The following is a 17,153-nucleotide window of genomic DNA, read 5'->3' as shown; positions in this document are numbered from 1 at the left end:
TGATGTCACTATTAAGATTTATGATCTCATGTGACGAGAACATCTGCTGAAAAACATGTCAGCCATTCTGGAACTTTTGCCACGCCCACTCTTTCCAAGGTCCCGCCCCTACAAAGAATAGAGTTAAAGTAGGAGAACAGGAGCATCTCAGTTGTCAAAATGGCATTTTTGCACAACAAACTATTACGTTTTAAATGATGAAATTGGACTATTTGCTTCCTGCTTTCCATATATGGGCAGCGTTGGGAAATGTGCAAAATGATTGACAGAAGATTGACAGTTTCAACCCACTAGTCCAATAGCATGTCATGTCATTCACAAACCTGTATGTGACTCTTTCTTCTGTGAAACACAAAAGAAGATATTTTGAGAAATGTCTCCATGGTTTTGTGTCCATACAATGGAAGTCAATGGGGGTCAGTGTTGTTTGGTTACCAACGTTCTTCAAAATATCTACTTTTGTGTTTTGCAGAAGAAAGAAAGTCATACAGGTTTGGAATTTTAATTATTACCTTTTAAGTCTGTTTCGACCTGATTTAGTCCAAATGTTGTGATTCGCTCCTTAAAGGTCAGAGGTTTCCCAACTGGCATGAGAGAACAGAGGTGTCAGTGTGCGGGGGAACCCCACCACATGTCTGTTCTTCAGCAGGAACCATGAAAATATCCCCGTTGATCACTGTTTCCAACTAGGAGACAAAGAAACCCGTCAAAGACATGAGAAAGCACACAGCTGCGCCTCCACGTTTGTCATGAAGCCCATGAATCAACACAATGGAAAATCACGACTGCTTTACATTTTGACTGAACTTCCATGATGAAAACACTTAATGTTTCACAGAAAGCTGTCGTTATTCAGGTTTTTTTTGTCCGTGTTGAGCTTGTGGCTAAAGTTTGACCATACAAACGACTCGGAAGGAGTTGTTACGTAACAGCATTTGTCATCTGGCTTTGTCAACCTTTGACTTTATGGCGTAATGTACGTCTGTTACAGTAGACAGTCGTTGTAAGCACTCTCATTCCTCTCACCCTGTGCATTACCCCAAAAAACTGGATATAATGTTTGTGCAAGTGGGCCCTCTGCTGTTCAAAGAAATATTGTTGCCATTGTCTGTGTATGTGCTCTGTGAATGCCAATCCCAACTCTGTGTGTTCTCATTCTGCAGGGTGCAAGAGGACCAGATGGAGCAGTTGGCGAAAAAGGGTTGATGGGAATCCAGGTAAAACGTTATATCAGATCCAATGTAGATCTATTTTCAGTCATGAAGTTGAATATGACATCAGACATGTCTTATGGGCTATTAATCTTAAAGGGATAGTTCACCCAAAATGAAAGTTCTGTCATCATTTACTCACCCTCTTGTCATTTCAAACCTTAATGACTTACGTTTTTCTGCAGAACACAAAAGAAGATATTTTGAAGAAAGTTGGTAACGAACAACAATGCCCCCCATTGACTTCTATTGTATGGACAGAAAACCAATGCAAGTGAATGGGTGCCCGTTAACAACATTCTTCAAAATATCTTCGTTTGTGTTCTGTGGAAAAAAGAAAGTCACACAGGTTTGAAATGACGAGAGGGTGAATAAATTATTTTTGGGTGAACAATCACTTTAATTTTATTCTTGTATAAACAGTTTAGGGCGTTTACAAAATTATATTATTGTTTTATGTTTATTGTTTTGACCAATTCATTGTTTTGGGGTGTCAACATCGACCCTTTAATGTTAAGTTTAACCTTGAGATATTTCACAAAGCATAATAGATCAAAAATGAATAAACATGATAAATAATAATTGTTTGTTGTTGAATGCAAAAATACATATTGGAGGAACATAATGCAGCTTATAGACCGTTCATTGGAATCGTGCGCGTCTGACCTCCAGTTAACTTCCGGTTTGTGTTTGCTATAGTGTCTAATAATACAATGTATAATACAGTGTCTAATAATAACTATTGTAACGAGGAAGGCGGGACGAGAGCCGTGAGGGAACGGTGCAAGGCCGGTGACGCGAGTGATAATGAGTGTCAGCTGCGCGTTGCACCGGTCTCGCATCTCTCACGGAGGAGCTACGCATAAAAGGACGAGCGACAGGAGTGTACAACGAGAGAGGACCAGGCCTGGACATTGTGTTAAGTTTTATTTATATTTTACTTTCGTTTTGTTGTTTGTTTGTTTTATTAAAGGTTTGTTTATAAACAACCGTCATTCGTCCTTTTATGCTTCCGTAGCTCCTCCGTGAGAGATGCGAGACCGGTGCAACGCGCAGCTGACACTCATTATCACTCGCGTCACCGGCCTCGCACCGTTCCCTCATGTCTCTCGTCCCGCCTTCCTCGTTACAACTATTTATATATATTTTAATTTATGTTAATATTAATTTATATTATTATTTTATTGTATAATAATTGCATTAAATAAACAATTTGTAAAAATGTTTTGTATGTTCATTTTATTAATAAACAATTTGTTGAATGGGTCCTGGGACCAGTTGGATAAACTGCTTAGACTAGTCTTAGAAGTTAGTCACCTAATTTTTCTCTTCAAGACTGGTCGTAACTTCTTTAAATCAGTTACACAAAAAGGTAGATTGGGCTAACTTAAATAAGACTAAAAAGTAAGACTAATTAGTCCTAACTAACTGCTAGTCAGTGAGACTAACTGTTGTTAAGACGAGGTCTTAATTTAGCGGCTAAATTTATGCAACTGGGCCCTGTAGTTTGGTCTCATTTAGACAAACTGTATGGTACAGTGATTGAGCTTGGTATTGCAGTCTAAAGTCAAAATATTAGAGAGACAAGTTTAGCGTTACGTAAGTAACGGTTCTTCTCGGTTTCGTTTGATTGTTATCAGAAATAATATACAGGCATTCTTCTATTGTACCGGAAGTTAAGTTGGGGTCACAAAAGTTTGTTTATGTTGTTAAGATGAAACCGTCTATATGAATAAAACATTGAAAACAAAACTGTGGTACTTTTGGAAGAGGAGGTATTTTTCCTCACCACAAAACAAATAACACGTGAAACACATAAAAATGGTCACACATCAAACAGCTCGGCACAAAACTTCCATGAAATGTCCAAAAGCTTTCCAAAATACATAGTTTTGGTTTGTATAAACCAGAGGCTAATTTGATAAGAAGCTGCAATGGAAAACATGCTTGTAACTCTTGTTTGGGTTCTGTCTGTTTTCTCCAGGGTCCCGATGGGCCACCAGGAAGAGAGGGTTTCCCTGGACCGATGGTATAATTATGATATTTTTGTTTGATTTCAGTATTTCAAAAGTTTTAATAAAAATGTAGACACTCAGCCTACAACACAGATAATGCTAAAAAAAACTTTTTTAAAGATCTAGCATATAGTTTGGACCAGTACTAGTATACCACATCACATTTAGACATCAGTCTGTATAGTTTGTATTGTGTGTTTCTGGGTTTGACTTACTTTATTGATATTGATAATAAATGTATATTTTCTACTGCATGTTGCTTTAATGTAATGAAAATGTAGAACTTTGTAATTCACTGAAATCATTTTCTTATCTGTATTAGGGTAAAATTGGTGAGACTGGTGAAGCTGGACCCAACGGATTTCCAGTGAGTAAATGAAGTAACTGTTCTCTATATATGCATTGAAACAGTTAAATGTACATAAATCTTTGAAAAATCGTTCTCGTTCCAGGGTGTTCAAGGACCAACTGGGACTCCCGGAGCAAAGGGGATTTTAGGTGAACCTGTAAGTATGTCCTCTGGTTAAGGTTAGCTAAAACAACGTCCACATGGCAGTCGGCTCTTCATTGGCACTGTCAAATGAGCTACAAGTCCTGGGTGAAGCATATCATTTCTTTGGAATAACGAGTGCTGTAAGATCATGAATTGATCAGCAGTGTCAGTTATTATTTCATGGGTTTTTTTAACATAACCATAAAGTCAAATCCAATTTTTGTAGACGTTAGTAGATATTATTCACTTTTCAACTGTAGTACCAGTGCGAGCCAGGGCTATATCACCAGCCTGGACGATTTGGCCTGATAATGGAAACTCTTTGTCCGATTTGAATGAATGTGTATTGATCTCAGCGTTCAGACATTCAGGTTTGTCCTGTGTTGCCTCTGTAGTTGACATGGCTGTCTTCTGTCTCCTAATAGGGTCTGTCAGGGCCTCCTGGAATATCAGGTCCATTGGGTGAGCTTGGAGCAGTGGTAAGATTTTTTCCATAATCTCCAGATGTATGCGTAGATTATACTGTGTGTTCTGTTAAGTGCCATAAGCAAGTTTCCTATTGTCTAAATAAATAAATACATCAATATTGTCTTTCGATATGTACTCACGGAACCATTGAAACGTCTTGGCAGTAGTGATTTTAAACCTACAACATTCAGTCAAGTAACAGTAACACAAAAAATAATCATAATAAAGATAATTCTGGTTTTACACAAATAATCATTTTAACAAAGGAATTAATTGTTTTTCTATTAAATTCCATTTTCTGCCGAAAATCTCATTACCGTAACGCGTTCAGTGTTGGGTAAATTACTCTGAAAAAGTAATTAATTACTAGCTACTAATTACATATTCAATAGTGTAATTAGATTACTGTACAAATCACTCTCTCCAAAAAGTAATTAGTTACTTATTACTTATTACTTTCTATATCCTACATCAACCTTGATTAGTTAAGTGATTCAAGGATAGGCATGAAAGGGCTCTTTTAATTCATTCAAATAAATAATATTAAACTACATAAAGTACTCTTATTAACTGACCAAAGTATTACAAATGTGAGAATTATACATTAAAGCAAGGATTTTAAAGTTAGACTTTGAATTTTGATGTCAATTCCACTATTGCACACACATGTATTACACAAAGTATTTAGTTTAATGACATCAGAAGTAACTGTAATTAAATTACAGAAAAAATAAGAGTAATCCCTTACTTTACTTTTTCAAGGGAACAGTAATTAAATTACAGTAACTAATTACTTAGTAACTAGTTACACCCAACACTGAACGCGTTACGTGATATGTCTGAGTTGTAACCGATATGTTGTCATTTCAAGGGAGTAAAATTTTAATATTCTGAAAAATAATTGAATGTTGTACGTGATGTTCTCCAATGACAAAAAAAGAAAAACAAACGGCCGGGATATTCATGTGGAATAACAATGAAAAATAGTGGAAAAAGAAGTATCCTCCGCAACATTTTACACAAGAACAGTTTTCACCTTTTCACACAACTTGTTTGGGCATCATGGCTTCTCTTTTTTAGTAAAACATGCTGTGGTATTGACATTTGTAGACTGTTACGGTAATGAGATGTTCATGGTTTTGTTTTGAAAACATAGTTCAAAAATGTGTTCAGGTTTTGGAATAAATAAACCTTGTCTTAGATGCCTAAAAGTATTTTTATCTTGGATTCCAACATTTTGTGAGAATCACCCACTTACTATGTTCAGTATAATTGACCTTACTGTATATCATTTATTGTGTTATAGACTGTAAGTGCATTTACTGTAAAATCAAGTGCAACCGTATTTCCCATCCCACATCTGCCATACTGTCCTCACTGATCTTCAAAAATACCATCATGCCCTCATTTATCTTATGCCAATTGACTTCTGCTCTCTGTATTCAATAAATACTCTCAGATGGTCCTGGCTTTGCTCGTAAGAATACTTTAATCAATTAAAAACAAACAAGAAACAGATTTCGTATCAAATCGTCCCTTTGTTTCTAATTAGCGGGTCATTACCGCCACATGTTTTCTGAATGAAGGATCATTTCTATGTGAACCGAAAACTATAGCAACGTTCAGAAATCTAAAAGTTTCATCCTCGTTTGTGTGTTGTTTTGTGGGACAGGGTCTGCCGGGAAAGGTTGGGGAGCAGGGCTTACCAGGTGAACCAGGAGAGAAGGTGAAGCATCTGTTGTGTTGTCTCATACGTGGTTCTGAATTCTGATTACATTATGTCCACAATGGACCAGTGATGTCATGCCCTACACTTTCATAGTAAGATTACATTGATAACATACGGATGTCTTATACAAAGCCCTTTCGGATTCAATCAAAGATCTTAGGGAGCACAAATTCGGATTAAAAATAATGTGTAGCCATCTATGCACTATGAGCCACTTTGGATATGTAACCATGACACCTTTCTGATCAGTTAACTTTTTATACTCTAAACGTTGTGATAATTGATTGTTGACCTTTTTATTTTAGGGTGCGATTGGATCTCCTGGGAATATGGGAGAACAAGGTCTTGTTGGACCTAGAGTACGTCACTTCACACAATGCTGTCAACAATATTTATTGTCAATAAATGTTATTGTTATGACAATAGTGCAGATTTTTAATAAAGCTTTTATTTAGGGAGACCCTGGTCTTGATGGGGAGGCTGGTCCGAGCGGTCCTGATGGTGCCAAGGTCAGAAATATGACAAACTTCTAATTCTTGTTTTTGGTGTAATTTATTGTGTTTATGTAGAATTATGTCTGTATTTCTACTTGGATGAATACTGACATTGTATTATTGCTAACACCTTAAAGCTGCCCTAACCAGCTTTAAAGCTTCAAGTGATAGCCCCACCCATAGACAGATCTGATTGGTCCAAAATTCTGCCCCACACTTTTGTATATCAAACACGAGATATGTTCTGATTGTGTGCAAATGCACAACCTTTAATGCTGCAAACAGATTGTGTTTGGGCTGATTTGGGCCCACATTGCAAGTCTCAATGGTGTCATTGTCTCTAGGGTGAAAAGGGCGATATCGGAATGGAGGGTGAAACGGGTGAAAGGGGAACCATCGGATTTAAAGGAGAGGAAGGACGTCCTGGAGATCCTGGCTTGACGGGCTTCAAGGTTTGTGTTGTATTCTGCTTTCATATGTCAGATCATTTTTCTAAGGTGTAAGGAAGAGTGTCAGAAGAGTTTTGGACACGATTCAGCTGTTTTGACTGGGAGACCAGCTGGCTACTATAGCTTGTTTGGTGTAAGCGTATTTTCATTTTTATGGCTGGTCAGAGCATTGTATTGGTTTTATTGAAGATGTTGGTGACACCAAAAAGAGAAACTATATGGCTCCTTGTGGTGGCTGTGCTTGATCAAAGCTTTATTTCATTTCAGGGCCCTGAGGGCAAACTTGGAAAAATTGGCGAGAGGGGAAAACCAGGCGAGAAGGTAATGCCAAAAGCCTAATTCAGTCATTCATAAATACCATCTTAGATATCAGTATATGTTGTAAATGAATAAAAAATGAATACATTTTTCAACATGAATAGTATAAATGATGCTATGACGTATTTCAGGGCAGCAAAGGTCATCAAGGTCACCTTGGCGAGACTGGACCAATTGGAGCGCAGGGCGTTGCGGGCTTCATCGGGCCAAAAGGAAGCAGAGGAACAACTGGATTCATGGTACATCTGTTGTTTTTATAGAGTCATTCTGCTCTTTAGAGAAATTATGTCTTTTGTTTGCAGCATCGTACTTTTGTTCTCAAAACATAAAAAACCATCCTTTGGATTGCCAAATACAGATCACATGTTATGGAAAGTCTTGCGTAACATCACCAGGAAGGATATCTTGAGAACCACAAAATGTAAAATGTGCACACTGCACAGTATATCAGATTTTAGTGTATGATTTTGTATTTTGAAGGGATGGTTATGATGCTCTCTAAAACGAACTCCCTTCTCACGGTTTTTATTTATAGGGTGCTCCTGGGAAAATGGGTCTGCCGGGAGAACCGGGTTTAGTGGGATATGAAGTAAGTATCATTATATGGATATGCCTTTTAAGACTAGATGGTACACTTAAAAACAACATCAAATGAAAACATCTGATAAACATTATAGGTTAATAACGCTTGTTAGGATCAATCTGTCTATGCTCAAACTCATACACTTTTTATCTATTACGTTTTTTGCTTTAGGGTCACCAAGGAACACAAGGTCCGTTGGGATCCCCAGGACCGAAAGGTGAAAAGGTAAAAAAACAAATAACTGTTTCAGAAACGTAGGAATTCCAACAAGGATGTTTCATTTTTACAAAGTATTTGCGTAATAAATAATTAACTGCATTTTATTTTACTAAGTAGAATTCTTCGTTTTAACTGTTGAATCTCATGCCAGCCATAAACTTCCGTTTATTGATGTTGTTTTAACTTGCACAACACATAGTCAGAGAAATACAAGCACTATTAGCTTTAACTAAATTAATAATAGATTTTCTTGTAATATAGGCCCTAAAATATCTTTTGGTGTCATTATACAATCAAAAATCAATACTCGAATACATTTCCGTCATCTTTAGGGTGAGCAAGGAGATGACGGGAAGATTGAAGGTCCACCTGGTCCACCAGGTGACATCGTGAGTCAGTCCGCTGGATTTTACTTCACGTGTTTTTTGCCTTGTGTTGTGCTGAATGTTGTTTTGGATGCCAGCCTGATCAATGTGTTTGGTTTTCACTGGGATTCAGGGGCCTGTCGGCAACAGAGGAGACCGAGGAGAACCGGGTGACCCTGGATACCCAGTGAGTTTGCATTGTTTTAGATACTGTAGCTTCCTTAAAGGGATAGTTCACCTTCAAAATCAAAATGATGTCATTATTTGCACGTCCTCTTGTCGTGTCAAACCTGTATGACTTTCTTTCTTCTGCAAAACACAAAAGAAGATATTTTGAAAAATGTTGGTAACAGAAAACCATAGAATTTTCACTATTCCTTTAAGCTTATTCAAATACTTGTTTTTAGAAAATGTCAAAGTAGATCATTGCTAAAATATCTTCAGGGTCATGAAGGTGTGCCAGGTGAAAGAGGAAAACAGGGTGCTCCTGGACTTCCTGTGAGTGAATCTGCCTAGAATTACTTTTTAAATTGACAATCAAGATTTATGTAATAAACTTCCTCCTAGATCTTTAACTTATATGTCCTGTATATAAAAACAGGGACATATTGGACCCAAAGGTTTCTCAGGCCCCAAGGGATCCAAAGGCAATAAAGTAGGAATTGAACCAATTCTTCATTTTATTTTTATTTTATTTGTCAAATATAATGGGAATGTATGGCTCCTATTTTCAAATACAATAATAATAATACATAATAATAATAATAAATGCCTATGTTATAAGTTGAATGATTGATTTTATTCAGGGTCCAAAAGGCAAAAACGGTCTTCGTGGTACATCTGGGGGTCGAGGGTCACCTGTAAGTAAGTTGAACTGAATTCAGTGACGTTTTGATAAAACACACAGCTGATTCTGACATGAAACTGATGTTTTCCTCTCTCAGGGTACCTTTGGTCTTCCTGGCCCTAGAGGAGTAATTGGTCGCGAGGGTCTTGAGGGCAATCCTGGGATAGATGGACCTCCAGGGAAAGATGGTGCTAAAGGAATGCCAGTAAGGCAGTGAATGAAATTCTCGATATTAAACCTCATAAGGCTTTTGTTATTTGTGATGTGTTCATTGTTTCATCTGTTGTAAACATTAGGGTGAGCACGGAACCGATGCCGAAGTTGGAATGCCAGGAAAACCAGGTCCTCGAGGTGAAACAGGTGCGCAAGGTTTGCCAGGAATTCAAGGATCTTTTGGGCCAAAGGTACCTCACTCTTGTGTTACATCATATACTTAGATAATGGCCTGTTCTTTGAGCGTGATGAGGTCACGATTATCTCCATCTGTGCCAATATTAGCTGGCTTCAGATCTTTTTCTATTTTGTGTTTTAGGGTGAAAGGGGCCTTCCTGGCCAAATCGGACCTCCAGGCAAGAGAGGATTTAATGGAGGGATGGGATTTCCTGGACAACGAGGTGAACGAGGGGTCAAAGGGCAACCTGTGAGTAATGTTTCTCTGTTGTGAGAATATTTTCTCAGATGTTTTACAGGAAATGGAAAAAACTCTGTACATTTGAAATGATTATATACTGTGTTGTCGAAGTTGACAAGCACATTTTAATACGTTTTAATGGTTATTTGCAAAACCCAGTGACAAACATAGAGGGAGACTAATAATAATGATTTATGGCAAAAATAAAAATCACGAAATATGGAGCTACAAGATTTCAGAAGGACCGCAGCGCTATAATGCAACCAAAAGAGTTTTTGTATTGTATAATAGCTTTTACTATTTTGTCAATGTAAAGGGACAGTTCGCCCAAAATTTTGATTCTTTCATCATTTATTCACCCTTATATTATTCTAAACCTGTTTGACCTGACAAAAGAAAATATTTTGAAGAATGTTGGCAGCCAAACAACATTGATCCCCATTGACTTGACCCCATTGGAAGACCCCATTGACTACCATAGTAGGAAAAATAGCTTTATAATTTTCTTTGTTCTGTAAGATATTAATATAGAATAAGATATTTTGAAGAATGTAGGACAGCAAACACTTCTAGGGCACTTTTGACTACCATTGTCATTTTTCCTACTATGGTAGTCAATGGGGTCCAAGAACTGTTTGGTTATAAGCATTCTTCCAAATATCTTTCTCTGTGTTCATCAGAACAAAGAAACTTATACAGATTTGGAACAACTAGAAAGTGAGTAATTCATGACAGAATTTTCATTTTTGGGTGAACTATCCCTTTGAAAGTGAGGGATAGCTTCAGCTTCTTCCCCCAGGCAATCTCCATCCTAAACAGATGACTGCTCCTTAAGAGCAATATTCCACTTCCACTGCTCCTATAGTGTGCACTATAGTGCCTTATTATATGTACATTTTATTTATACATGTATATAACACTACCTCTACTTACTACATTATCCATTTGCACAAGTATACATACAATCTGTTAATATGTATATTCTACTATATACTACCCTGTACAATGTCTCTTATATGTTATTATCCCCCATTTTCTGTACAATCTGTCTTTATTTTATATGTGCATATTTTAGAATCTTTTAGACTGTAAATCTTATTATATTGTATTGTCATTGTGTTGAATGTCTGTACTAGAAGCTTCCAACACCAAAGAAAATTCCTTGTGTGTGCAAGCACACTTGGCAATAAAGCTCTTCTGATTCTGATTTGCTGAATTATATCAACCGTTTAGAAATGTGCTTTAGACATTCTAGAGATGACGTTTCTGCAGAGTTCAGTTCCTCTCTCATCCCGAACATTTACTCCAGCTAATAAAGATGTTTGAGTTCATTTGAAGATGACAGGCGGAGCTGGAACTGAACTCTGCTGGAAGTGAGATCTCCAGGAGCCTGTCGGACGACCGCTGACTGAGCCGCATCTGTTTGCTTACATTCTCTCATCTGCTTTTCATTTCAATGTTACATGAACCATTTTTAGTTTTAGTTTGGTCTTTTTAACGATTAATGAATGACACAGACGTTCCTTAAAGGGATAGTTCACCCAAAAATGGAAATTCTAGAATTACCTCTAGTTGTTCCAAACCTGTATAATTGTTTTTGTTCTGTTGAACACAACAGAAGATATTTTGAGGAATGTAGGGACACAAACGGTTCTGGGGCACCTTTGACTCCCATTTTATTTTTTTCTACTGTGGTAGTCAATGGTGCCTCAGAACTGTCAGTTACTAACATTCTTCCCAAATTCTCTGTGTTCAACCGAACAAATACATTTATACAGGTTTGGAACAACTAGAGAATGAGTAATTCATGACAGACTTTTCATATTTGGGTGAACTATCCCTTTAAGCGCTAACTGGAGTCACATTCTGTTGTTTTTTTGTGGTGGAGCCGTGCTATTCGGTTACATTAACATGACTGATGTTTCCTTAGGGTGATGCTGGTGAACGAGGGCTTCCTGGAGTTTTTGGAATGTTTGGACCAAAGGTAAACTCAATTTCCTTATTCCCATTGTCCCCTTTATTCCCATTATCTACGTCCTAAATGATATGAAAAGTATCTTCAAAAGTAAAAAGAAAAGTGTTTAATGTTTATTACATCCAACAATGTGGAGATTTTAGCTGGATCTACTGGTGAGGTTGCGAATTGCACCAACGGCTCACTCCACCCCTCCCTTTTGAAGCACTACAGTGGCTGACACAGAACTAAGATGCCGTCACGTTTTCACTTCTTTCCCGAAGAAGCGTATTTTTGAAACACGTTCTGTAGAACGGTTTGTCCGTTTAGGGCTACCGTAGAAACAACATGGCGAATTCCATGCAAGGGACCCGCGGTGTGTAGATAGAAATAGAAATAGCTCATTCTAAGGTGATAAAAACATAACGCTACATTATGTAAGGTCTTTATACACCTCTGAAGACATAGTTATGTTTATTATATTGCATTTATGTTTATAGATCTTCCTAAATATCACACACAGCACCTTTAAGCAGTACCTGTTGACTCTAGCGTGATATTGAAAATCTATCTGCTATTTTTTAGGGTCCACCAGGAGACCTTGGGCCAGTGGGCATCCAGGGCCCGAAGGGTCCTCAGGGTTTAATGGTAAGTACCACTTTGAGAACCATTACTAAAGCAGATATGAGATGAATAAAGAGTTCTAGGTGTTTCTTATTTTAAGGGTATGCAAGGAGCCATCGGACCCGTCGGGATCATTGGGCCTAGCGGTAATCATGTACGTACCATTTCAATCCTTCATTTCACTAGCGACGGCTTGTGTCTACATGGTTGCATAACCTGCAAAAAATCTTTTGTGTACAGGGGCCGCAAGGAGACAAAGGAAGTAAAGGGGAAATGGTAAGTGTCGTTTTTGGAGAGCTTAACTTAAAATATTGTGCATGGGTTACAGCCAGTGTTAGACTGCCATGGGCGATGTCATTTCCTGCTTTATCTTCTCCGTTCACTGACGACATTACTGAGAGGAAAGCCACAATCAGATGAGCTGGAGAAGCAGTTTATTTGTTTTTTAAAGTGAGATTTGGATTTCCATTTAAAAATGTCGTTCTCCTTTTTTTAAACAGGGTGCTCAGGGACCAAGGGTGAGTTGCATTTAAAGTTCTTTTATTATTTTCTACATTTTTTTACTTTAATTTAGGTAAATAAAGTGTTATAACATAAATGTTCACTTCACCATCCATTAGGGACCTCCAGGTCCTCGCGGACCACCTGGACCTCCAGTAAGTGCATTTTAACAGCCACATGACCAGAATGTGTTACGATTATGAATGAACTGGCAGTACAACAACAATGTTTATTTTCTCAATTCTCGTTGGTTTATAGGGTCCTCCTGGTGTATCTCTTGCTCTTGTAAGTATGCATATTTTGTTATGTTTTATATATTGTCACAGTGTCCTAACCCGATGCAGTGTGAATCGATTAAAGATTTGTTTTTCTTAAACTGTTTATTTTTGTGGCCTATTAATTATGAAATCTCATTGGTCCTCTACAAATGTTCTTAGTACATCTCTTGAGGTGCTATCATGTGAACTAACTTTCTCTGTTTACATACATTTAGGAAAACGAGGCGCTTGGTGCTGCTTTGCATCTTATTGTTGATTCCCGCTCAGCATTTAGGTCTGAGGTATGGTGTCAAAGTCATGAATGATCATCTCACTAGCTGCGTTTCCATTACCCTTTAAAGGTGGGGTGGTTGATTTGGAAAGGTGCTAACTTTAGCCTGCTAGCACTGAAATTATAATCCCACCCTCTATGCGATTCGCCGTCCAAAGCCATGCCTCCTCCAAACACATGAATGTATTTCGTAAATCCACGTAACGAATTACAAACTAAATCCATTTAATTCTTCTCGAAGCATGTACAGTCCAAAAGAAAGAGAGCAACCATGGTATCGTCTTTCGGACCCTTTTCCTGCCGGAGCGGTCTCCATCGTGTAAAAGATGAACCGATGTTAATTCGAGTTTTTCCTCTTTCATGATCCAGATGTTTTTTCATTACTGCTTTTTCAAAAACTGACTTTCGTTTTGTAGATTTACTTGTTGTCGGTTCCGCTGCAAAGTTTGATTGTTGCTGATTGTCTGCCATTCTCCCTACATTGACACAGCGGACGTAAGCGCGCTGATGACGTATGATGTCTGCGTGAACAGGGTGCGCAGTGGTATACAAAATACATTGGCTGAAAATGTACACATGACCAGTCACAGCGTTCGGCCAGAACGTTTTGATTGGGCGAACGTTTTTTGGTCCTACGCCTTTCACAGACGATATATAATTATGAAAATATTATTTGACCACTATACTTCTTGATTGCTATCAGGATGTAAAGAGATTTCCAAGCAACATGACAAAAAAAATCTGGACAGGATCACCCACCCTGCCTTTAAAATGCGCAAATTGAAATAGCGCATTGAAAATATGGCCAATGGAAACACGTACATTTCGCAAAAACTCCCATGAATCGCAAAAAAGTTTTTGCCCTCGCATGAGGTGTTTTTTCAAACAATACGATAAAGGCATATTTCTCAAAACTGCAATGGAAACATTTTTTGTTGTATTTACAAGTCACGTGGCGTACAAAAAAGTTGCATTACCATTCGCGGTATGTTTTGGCAGAACATTTAGAAAGATAGGATGTAAGGGATTCACATTAAGTAATATCTTATTTGATGGCCCAAACGCAGGAAAACGAGTGAGTGCAGTATGGAGATTAATAGGAACAGTGAGGTAATATGAAAATATATAAGGAAATATAGACATTTCTCTTCACTCTTTCATCACAGTAGGTGGCACTATGCACTAAACTTGGTTTGCAACCTGCCATAAAACGTACAAAGAAGAAGTATGGCCAGAATGAAAGAAACAAAATACACTTTAATATCGATTAATGGAAACGCAGTCATTTCGCATTACTTTTTTAATCGACATTTAGAAAATATTGTGTAAATCTGTAATGGAAACCTGGCTTCTGTTAGTCACAGACAGTCTGCTGAATTATTAAAAGTTAAAGGCTTTGTTTTATTCCAATCCACAGTTTTATCAAGACACGGACCTTCCCATGTTGGACCAGGGAGCCGAGATCCTTAAGACCCTGCACTACCTCAGTACCCTCATCCACAGCATCAAGAACCCGTTGGGAACGCAGGAGAATCCGGCCAGGGTGTGTCGAGATCTGTTCGATTGCGAGCAAAGGTTGAATGACGGTGAGAGTGCTTGTGCATTGCAATACATTTTCCTGAGATGTTCTCTTTGTGCCAGTCATTGAAGCTGAATTATTTGATAACTGCCATTGGATAATAATAAAACTATTTTCTCATGTACAATAGCTGTTTTTTGTCCAAATGAAAACAGTTCAAATCTAAAGTCTGTACGGAGTCGCTGATTTTGCTTTTGTCTTGTTTCTTTACTTAAGGTTCTTATTGGATCGATCCTAATCTGGGCTGTTCCTCTGATAATATTGAGGTGACCTGTAACTTCACCAGTGGAGGACAGACCTGTCTTAAACCAGTAGCTGTTTCCAAGGTCTTTAAAGTTGACAAATGACCATAGAAATGTTGAATAGGCGTGCACTGAAATCTGCAGAAAATGACTTTTTCTGTTTTTTTATTCTAAGATACACAAAAGAATAAATTTTGTGGCTCTCAAAACATAACAGAATTTTTTTGTCCCAAAAAACAAAATTAATTTTAAATATGTAATATTATTATTGATAATATATAAATAATTATAATATCTATTTTAAATATTTAACATTTAATATGAATATATTTTTAAAGTTATTTTTAAAATAATAAACAAAGAAATGTGCTGATTCCATGCAAAACTGCCTTTTGTCTATAAACTATCGGAATCTAAATGCTAAATAATTTCATGCAGTTTCTAACTCCTTGATTATACTCTTATTTTCTCTGAAAGTTGGAGATGGGCGTGAGTCTGATCCAGATGAACTTCATCCATCTCCTGAGCTCTGAAGCCGTACAGATGATCACCATACACTGCCTGAACGTCCCCGTTTGGGCATCAGGGGATTCCAACACCCCCTCCTCCAGTGCAGTGTATTTTAAAGCCTGGAACGGACAGATCATCGAGTCGGGGGGCTTCATCGAGCCCGAGCCGATAAAGGATGAGTGTTGGGTATGCATGAAGTTTTTCTTTATATAAATTGCCACTATATAGCATCTCGACGTTTACTGCAGATACGATGAAGTTCTTTCCAAATGCTCTCTCACGTAAGTCAAATGTGTGGATAAATCTGGAGATTTCTAATATAAATTCATCACAAAATCATTACAAAATGTGATAAGCAGCTAATATAGAAATAAATTACGGAGAGCTACAATTAAGGATCGTGCCAAAACTTATCCTCTTTGTCGTCTCAGATCACAGATGGCCGATGGCATCAGACACAGTTTGTTTTCCGGACGCAGGACCCGAACCTGCTGCCCATTGTGGAGGTCTACAACCTGCCCGGCACTAAACCCGGCTCACATTACCACCTGGAGGTGGGACCGGTGTGCTTTTTATAACAAAGCAACAATGGAATCCCTAAATACACCTTCAATTGATTTTGGGGAATTACAGAGGCACTCTTTATGCGAGGCCCATGACATTGGCATAGATTATAAATGAACTCTCTTCTCAAGCCTAGACTGCAGACGTTATACACGAGAAATCTGGATCTGCTTTGGAGAAAATAAGACTCCTGCTAGCGGCTCTGGAGGACAGATGCTCTGTTCCTTTTTATTAAAAAACAAGGCCTGGATGTTTGTTTAGATGTGCTTATAAAACGTTTTTTGGGACTGTTAGAAGTCTTAATTTATTCATATAGTTGTTTTCTTGTTCCCCTGATTCATGTGGGGAAACTAAACGGAACAATGAGGACGTTTATTTGTGTCAAAGTACTTATTTTATATGTTATACATGATCATGTGTATTTATACGTGTGCAAATGTACATTTTCTGTAAAGTGCAATAGGGAATGAAGAATTGTTTTTAAGATGAATCTTTTATTTGGCTGTCATGTGTCAGTAAGGTTTAGGTTTGAAACAAGAAACATACTTCACCCAAGTATGTGAACACAAACGCTTGATTCGTACCCAAAGGTGTTGGGTACTTTCTCAACATTACCACAAAGGGGCGCTATTTTTCAGGTTAAAGACTTTCATAGCAGAGCTGCATTTAAAGGAAAAGTTCACCTCAAAATCTAAATTGTGTTATTTTTTACTCACCCACATGATGTTCAACATGTTTTAAAACCTCCCGGCGTCTTCGGAACACAAAGATATTTAGGTGACGTCCGAGAGATTTCCAGGCCTCCTCA

At 37.8% G+C, this 17,153-nt stretch overlaps 1 protein-coding gene across 2 annotated transcripts in view; it reads left to right on the top strand.

Moving 5' to 3' along the window:
* The window catches only part of col27a1b (collagen, type XXVII, alpha 1b), a 72,194-nt gene extending 55,130 nt beyond the window's left edge, over nucleotides 1–17,064 (top strand). The window contains exons 29-61 of one of the 2 annotated variants that reach the window (XM_057325030.1): nucleotides 1,164–1,217; nucleotides 3,196–3,240; nucleotides 3,549–3,593; nucleotides 3,679–3,732; nucleotides 4,145–4,198; nucleotides 5,860–5,913; nucleotides 6,222–6,275; nucleotides 6,372–6,425; nucleotides 6,755–6,862; nucleotides 7,127–7,180; nucleotides 7,309–7,416; nucleotides 7,713–7,766; nucleotides 7,932–7,985; nucleotides 8,312–8,368; nucleotides 8,478–8,531; nucleotides 8,789–8,842; nucleotides 8,946–8,999; nucleotides 9,151–9,204; nucleotides 9,289–9,396; nucleotides 9,488–9,595; nucleotides 9,724–9,831; nucleotides 11,753–11,806; nucleotides 12,362–12,424; nucleotides 12,501–12,554; nucleotides 12,641–12,676; nucleotides 12,901–12,918; nucleotides 13,021–13,056; nucleotides 13,160–13,186; nucleotides 13,395–13,460; nucleotides 14,868–15,036; nucleotides 15,246–15,355; nucleotides 15,749–15,967; nucleotides 16,213–17,064. In XM_057325030.1, coding sequence (XP_057181013.1) covers nucleotides 1,164–1,217; nucleotides 3,196–3,240; nucleotides 3,549–3,593; nucleotides 3,679–3,732; nucleotides 4,145–4,198; nucleotides 5,860–5,913; nucleotides 6,222–6,275; nucleotides 6,372–6,425; nucleotides 6,755–6,862; nucleotides 7,127–7,180; nucleotides 7,309–7,416; nucleotides 7,713–7,766; nucleotides 7,932–7,985; nucleotides 8,312–8,368; nucleotides 8,478–8,531; nucleotides 8,789–8,842; nucleotides 8,946–8,999; nucleotides 9,151–9,204; nucleotides 9,289–9,396; nucleotides 9,488–9,595; nucleotides 9,724–9,831; nucleotides 11,753–11,806; nucleotides 12,362–12,424; nucleotides 12,501–12,554; nucleotides 12,641–12,676; nucleotides 12,901–12,918; nucleotides 13,021–13,056; nucleotides 13,160–13,186; nucleotides 13,395–13,460; nucleotides 14,868–15,036; nucleotides 15,246–15,355; nucleotides 15,749–15,967; nucleotides 16,213–16,359 — 2,388 coding nt within the window. In that variant the 3' untranslated portion in view covers nucleotides 16,360–17,064. Of the gene's footprint in view, nucleotides 1–1,163; nucleotides 1,218–3,195; nucleotides 3,241–3,548; nucleotides 3,594–3,678; nucleotides 3,733–4,144; nucleotides 4,199–5,859; nucleotides 5,914–6,221; nucleotides 6,276–6,371; nucleotides 6,426–6,754; nucleotides 6,863–7,126; nucleotides 7,181–7,308; nucleotides 7,417–7,712; nucleotides 7,767–7,931; nucleotides 7,986–8,311; nucleotides 8,369–8,477; nucleotides 8,532–8,788; nucleotides 8,843–8,945; nucleotides 9,000–9,150; nucleotides 9,205–9,288; nucleotides 9,397–9,487; nucleotides 9,596–9,723; nucleotides 9,832–11,752; nucleotides 11,807–12,361; nucleotides 12,425–12,483; nucleotides 12,555–12,640; nucleotides 12,677–12,900; nucleotides 12,919–13,020; nucleotides 13,057–13,159; nucleotides 13,187–13,394; nucleotides 13,461–14,867; nucleotides 15,037–15,245; nucleotides 15,356–15,748; nucleotides 15,968–16,212 lie in introns of those variants that run through there. The other variant, XM_057325036.1, reaches the window with a different exon arrangement.
* The last annotated feature ends 89 nt before the right edge of the window (nucleotides 17,065–17,153 follow it).

Source organism: Triplophysa rosa, linkage group LG2 (assembly GCF_024868665.1).
Source record: "Triplophysa rosa linkage group LG2, Trosa_1v2, whole genome shotgun sequence".
Taxonomy (NCBI): Eukaryota; Metazoa; Chordata; class Actinopteri; order Cypriniformes; family Nemacheilidae; genus Triplophysa; species Triplophysa rosa.
This window is presented reverse-complemented; position numbering and strand designations above follow the sequence as displayed.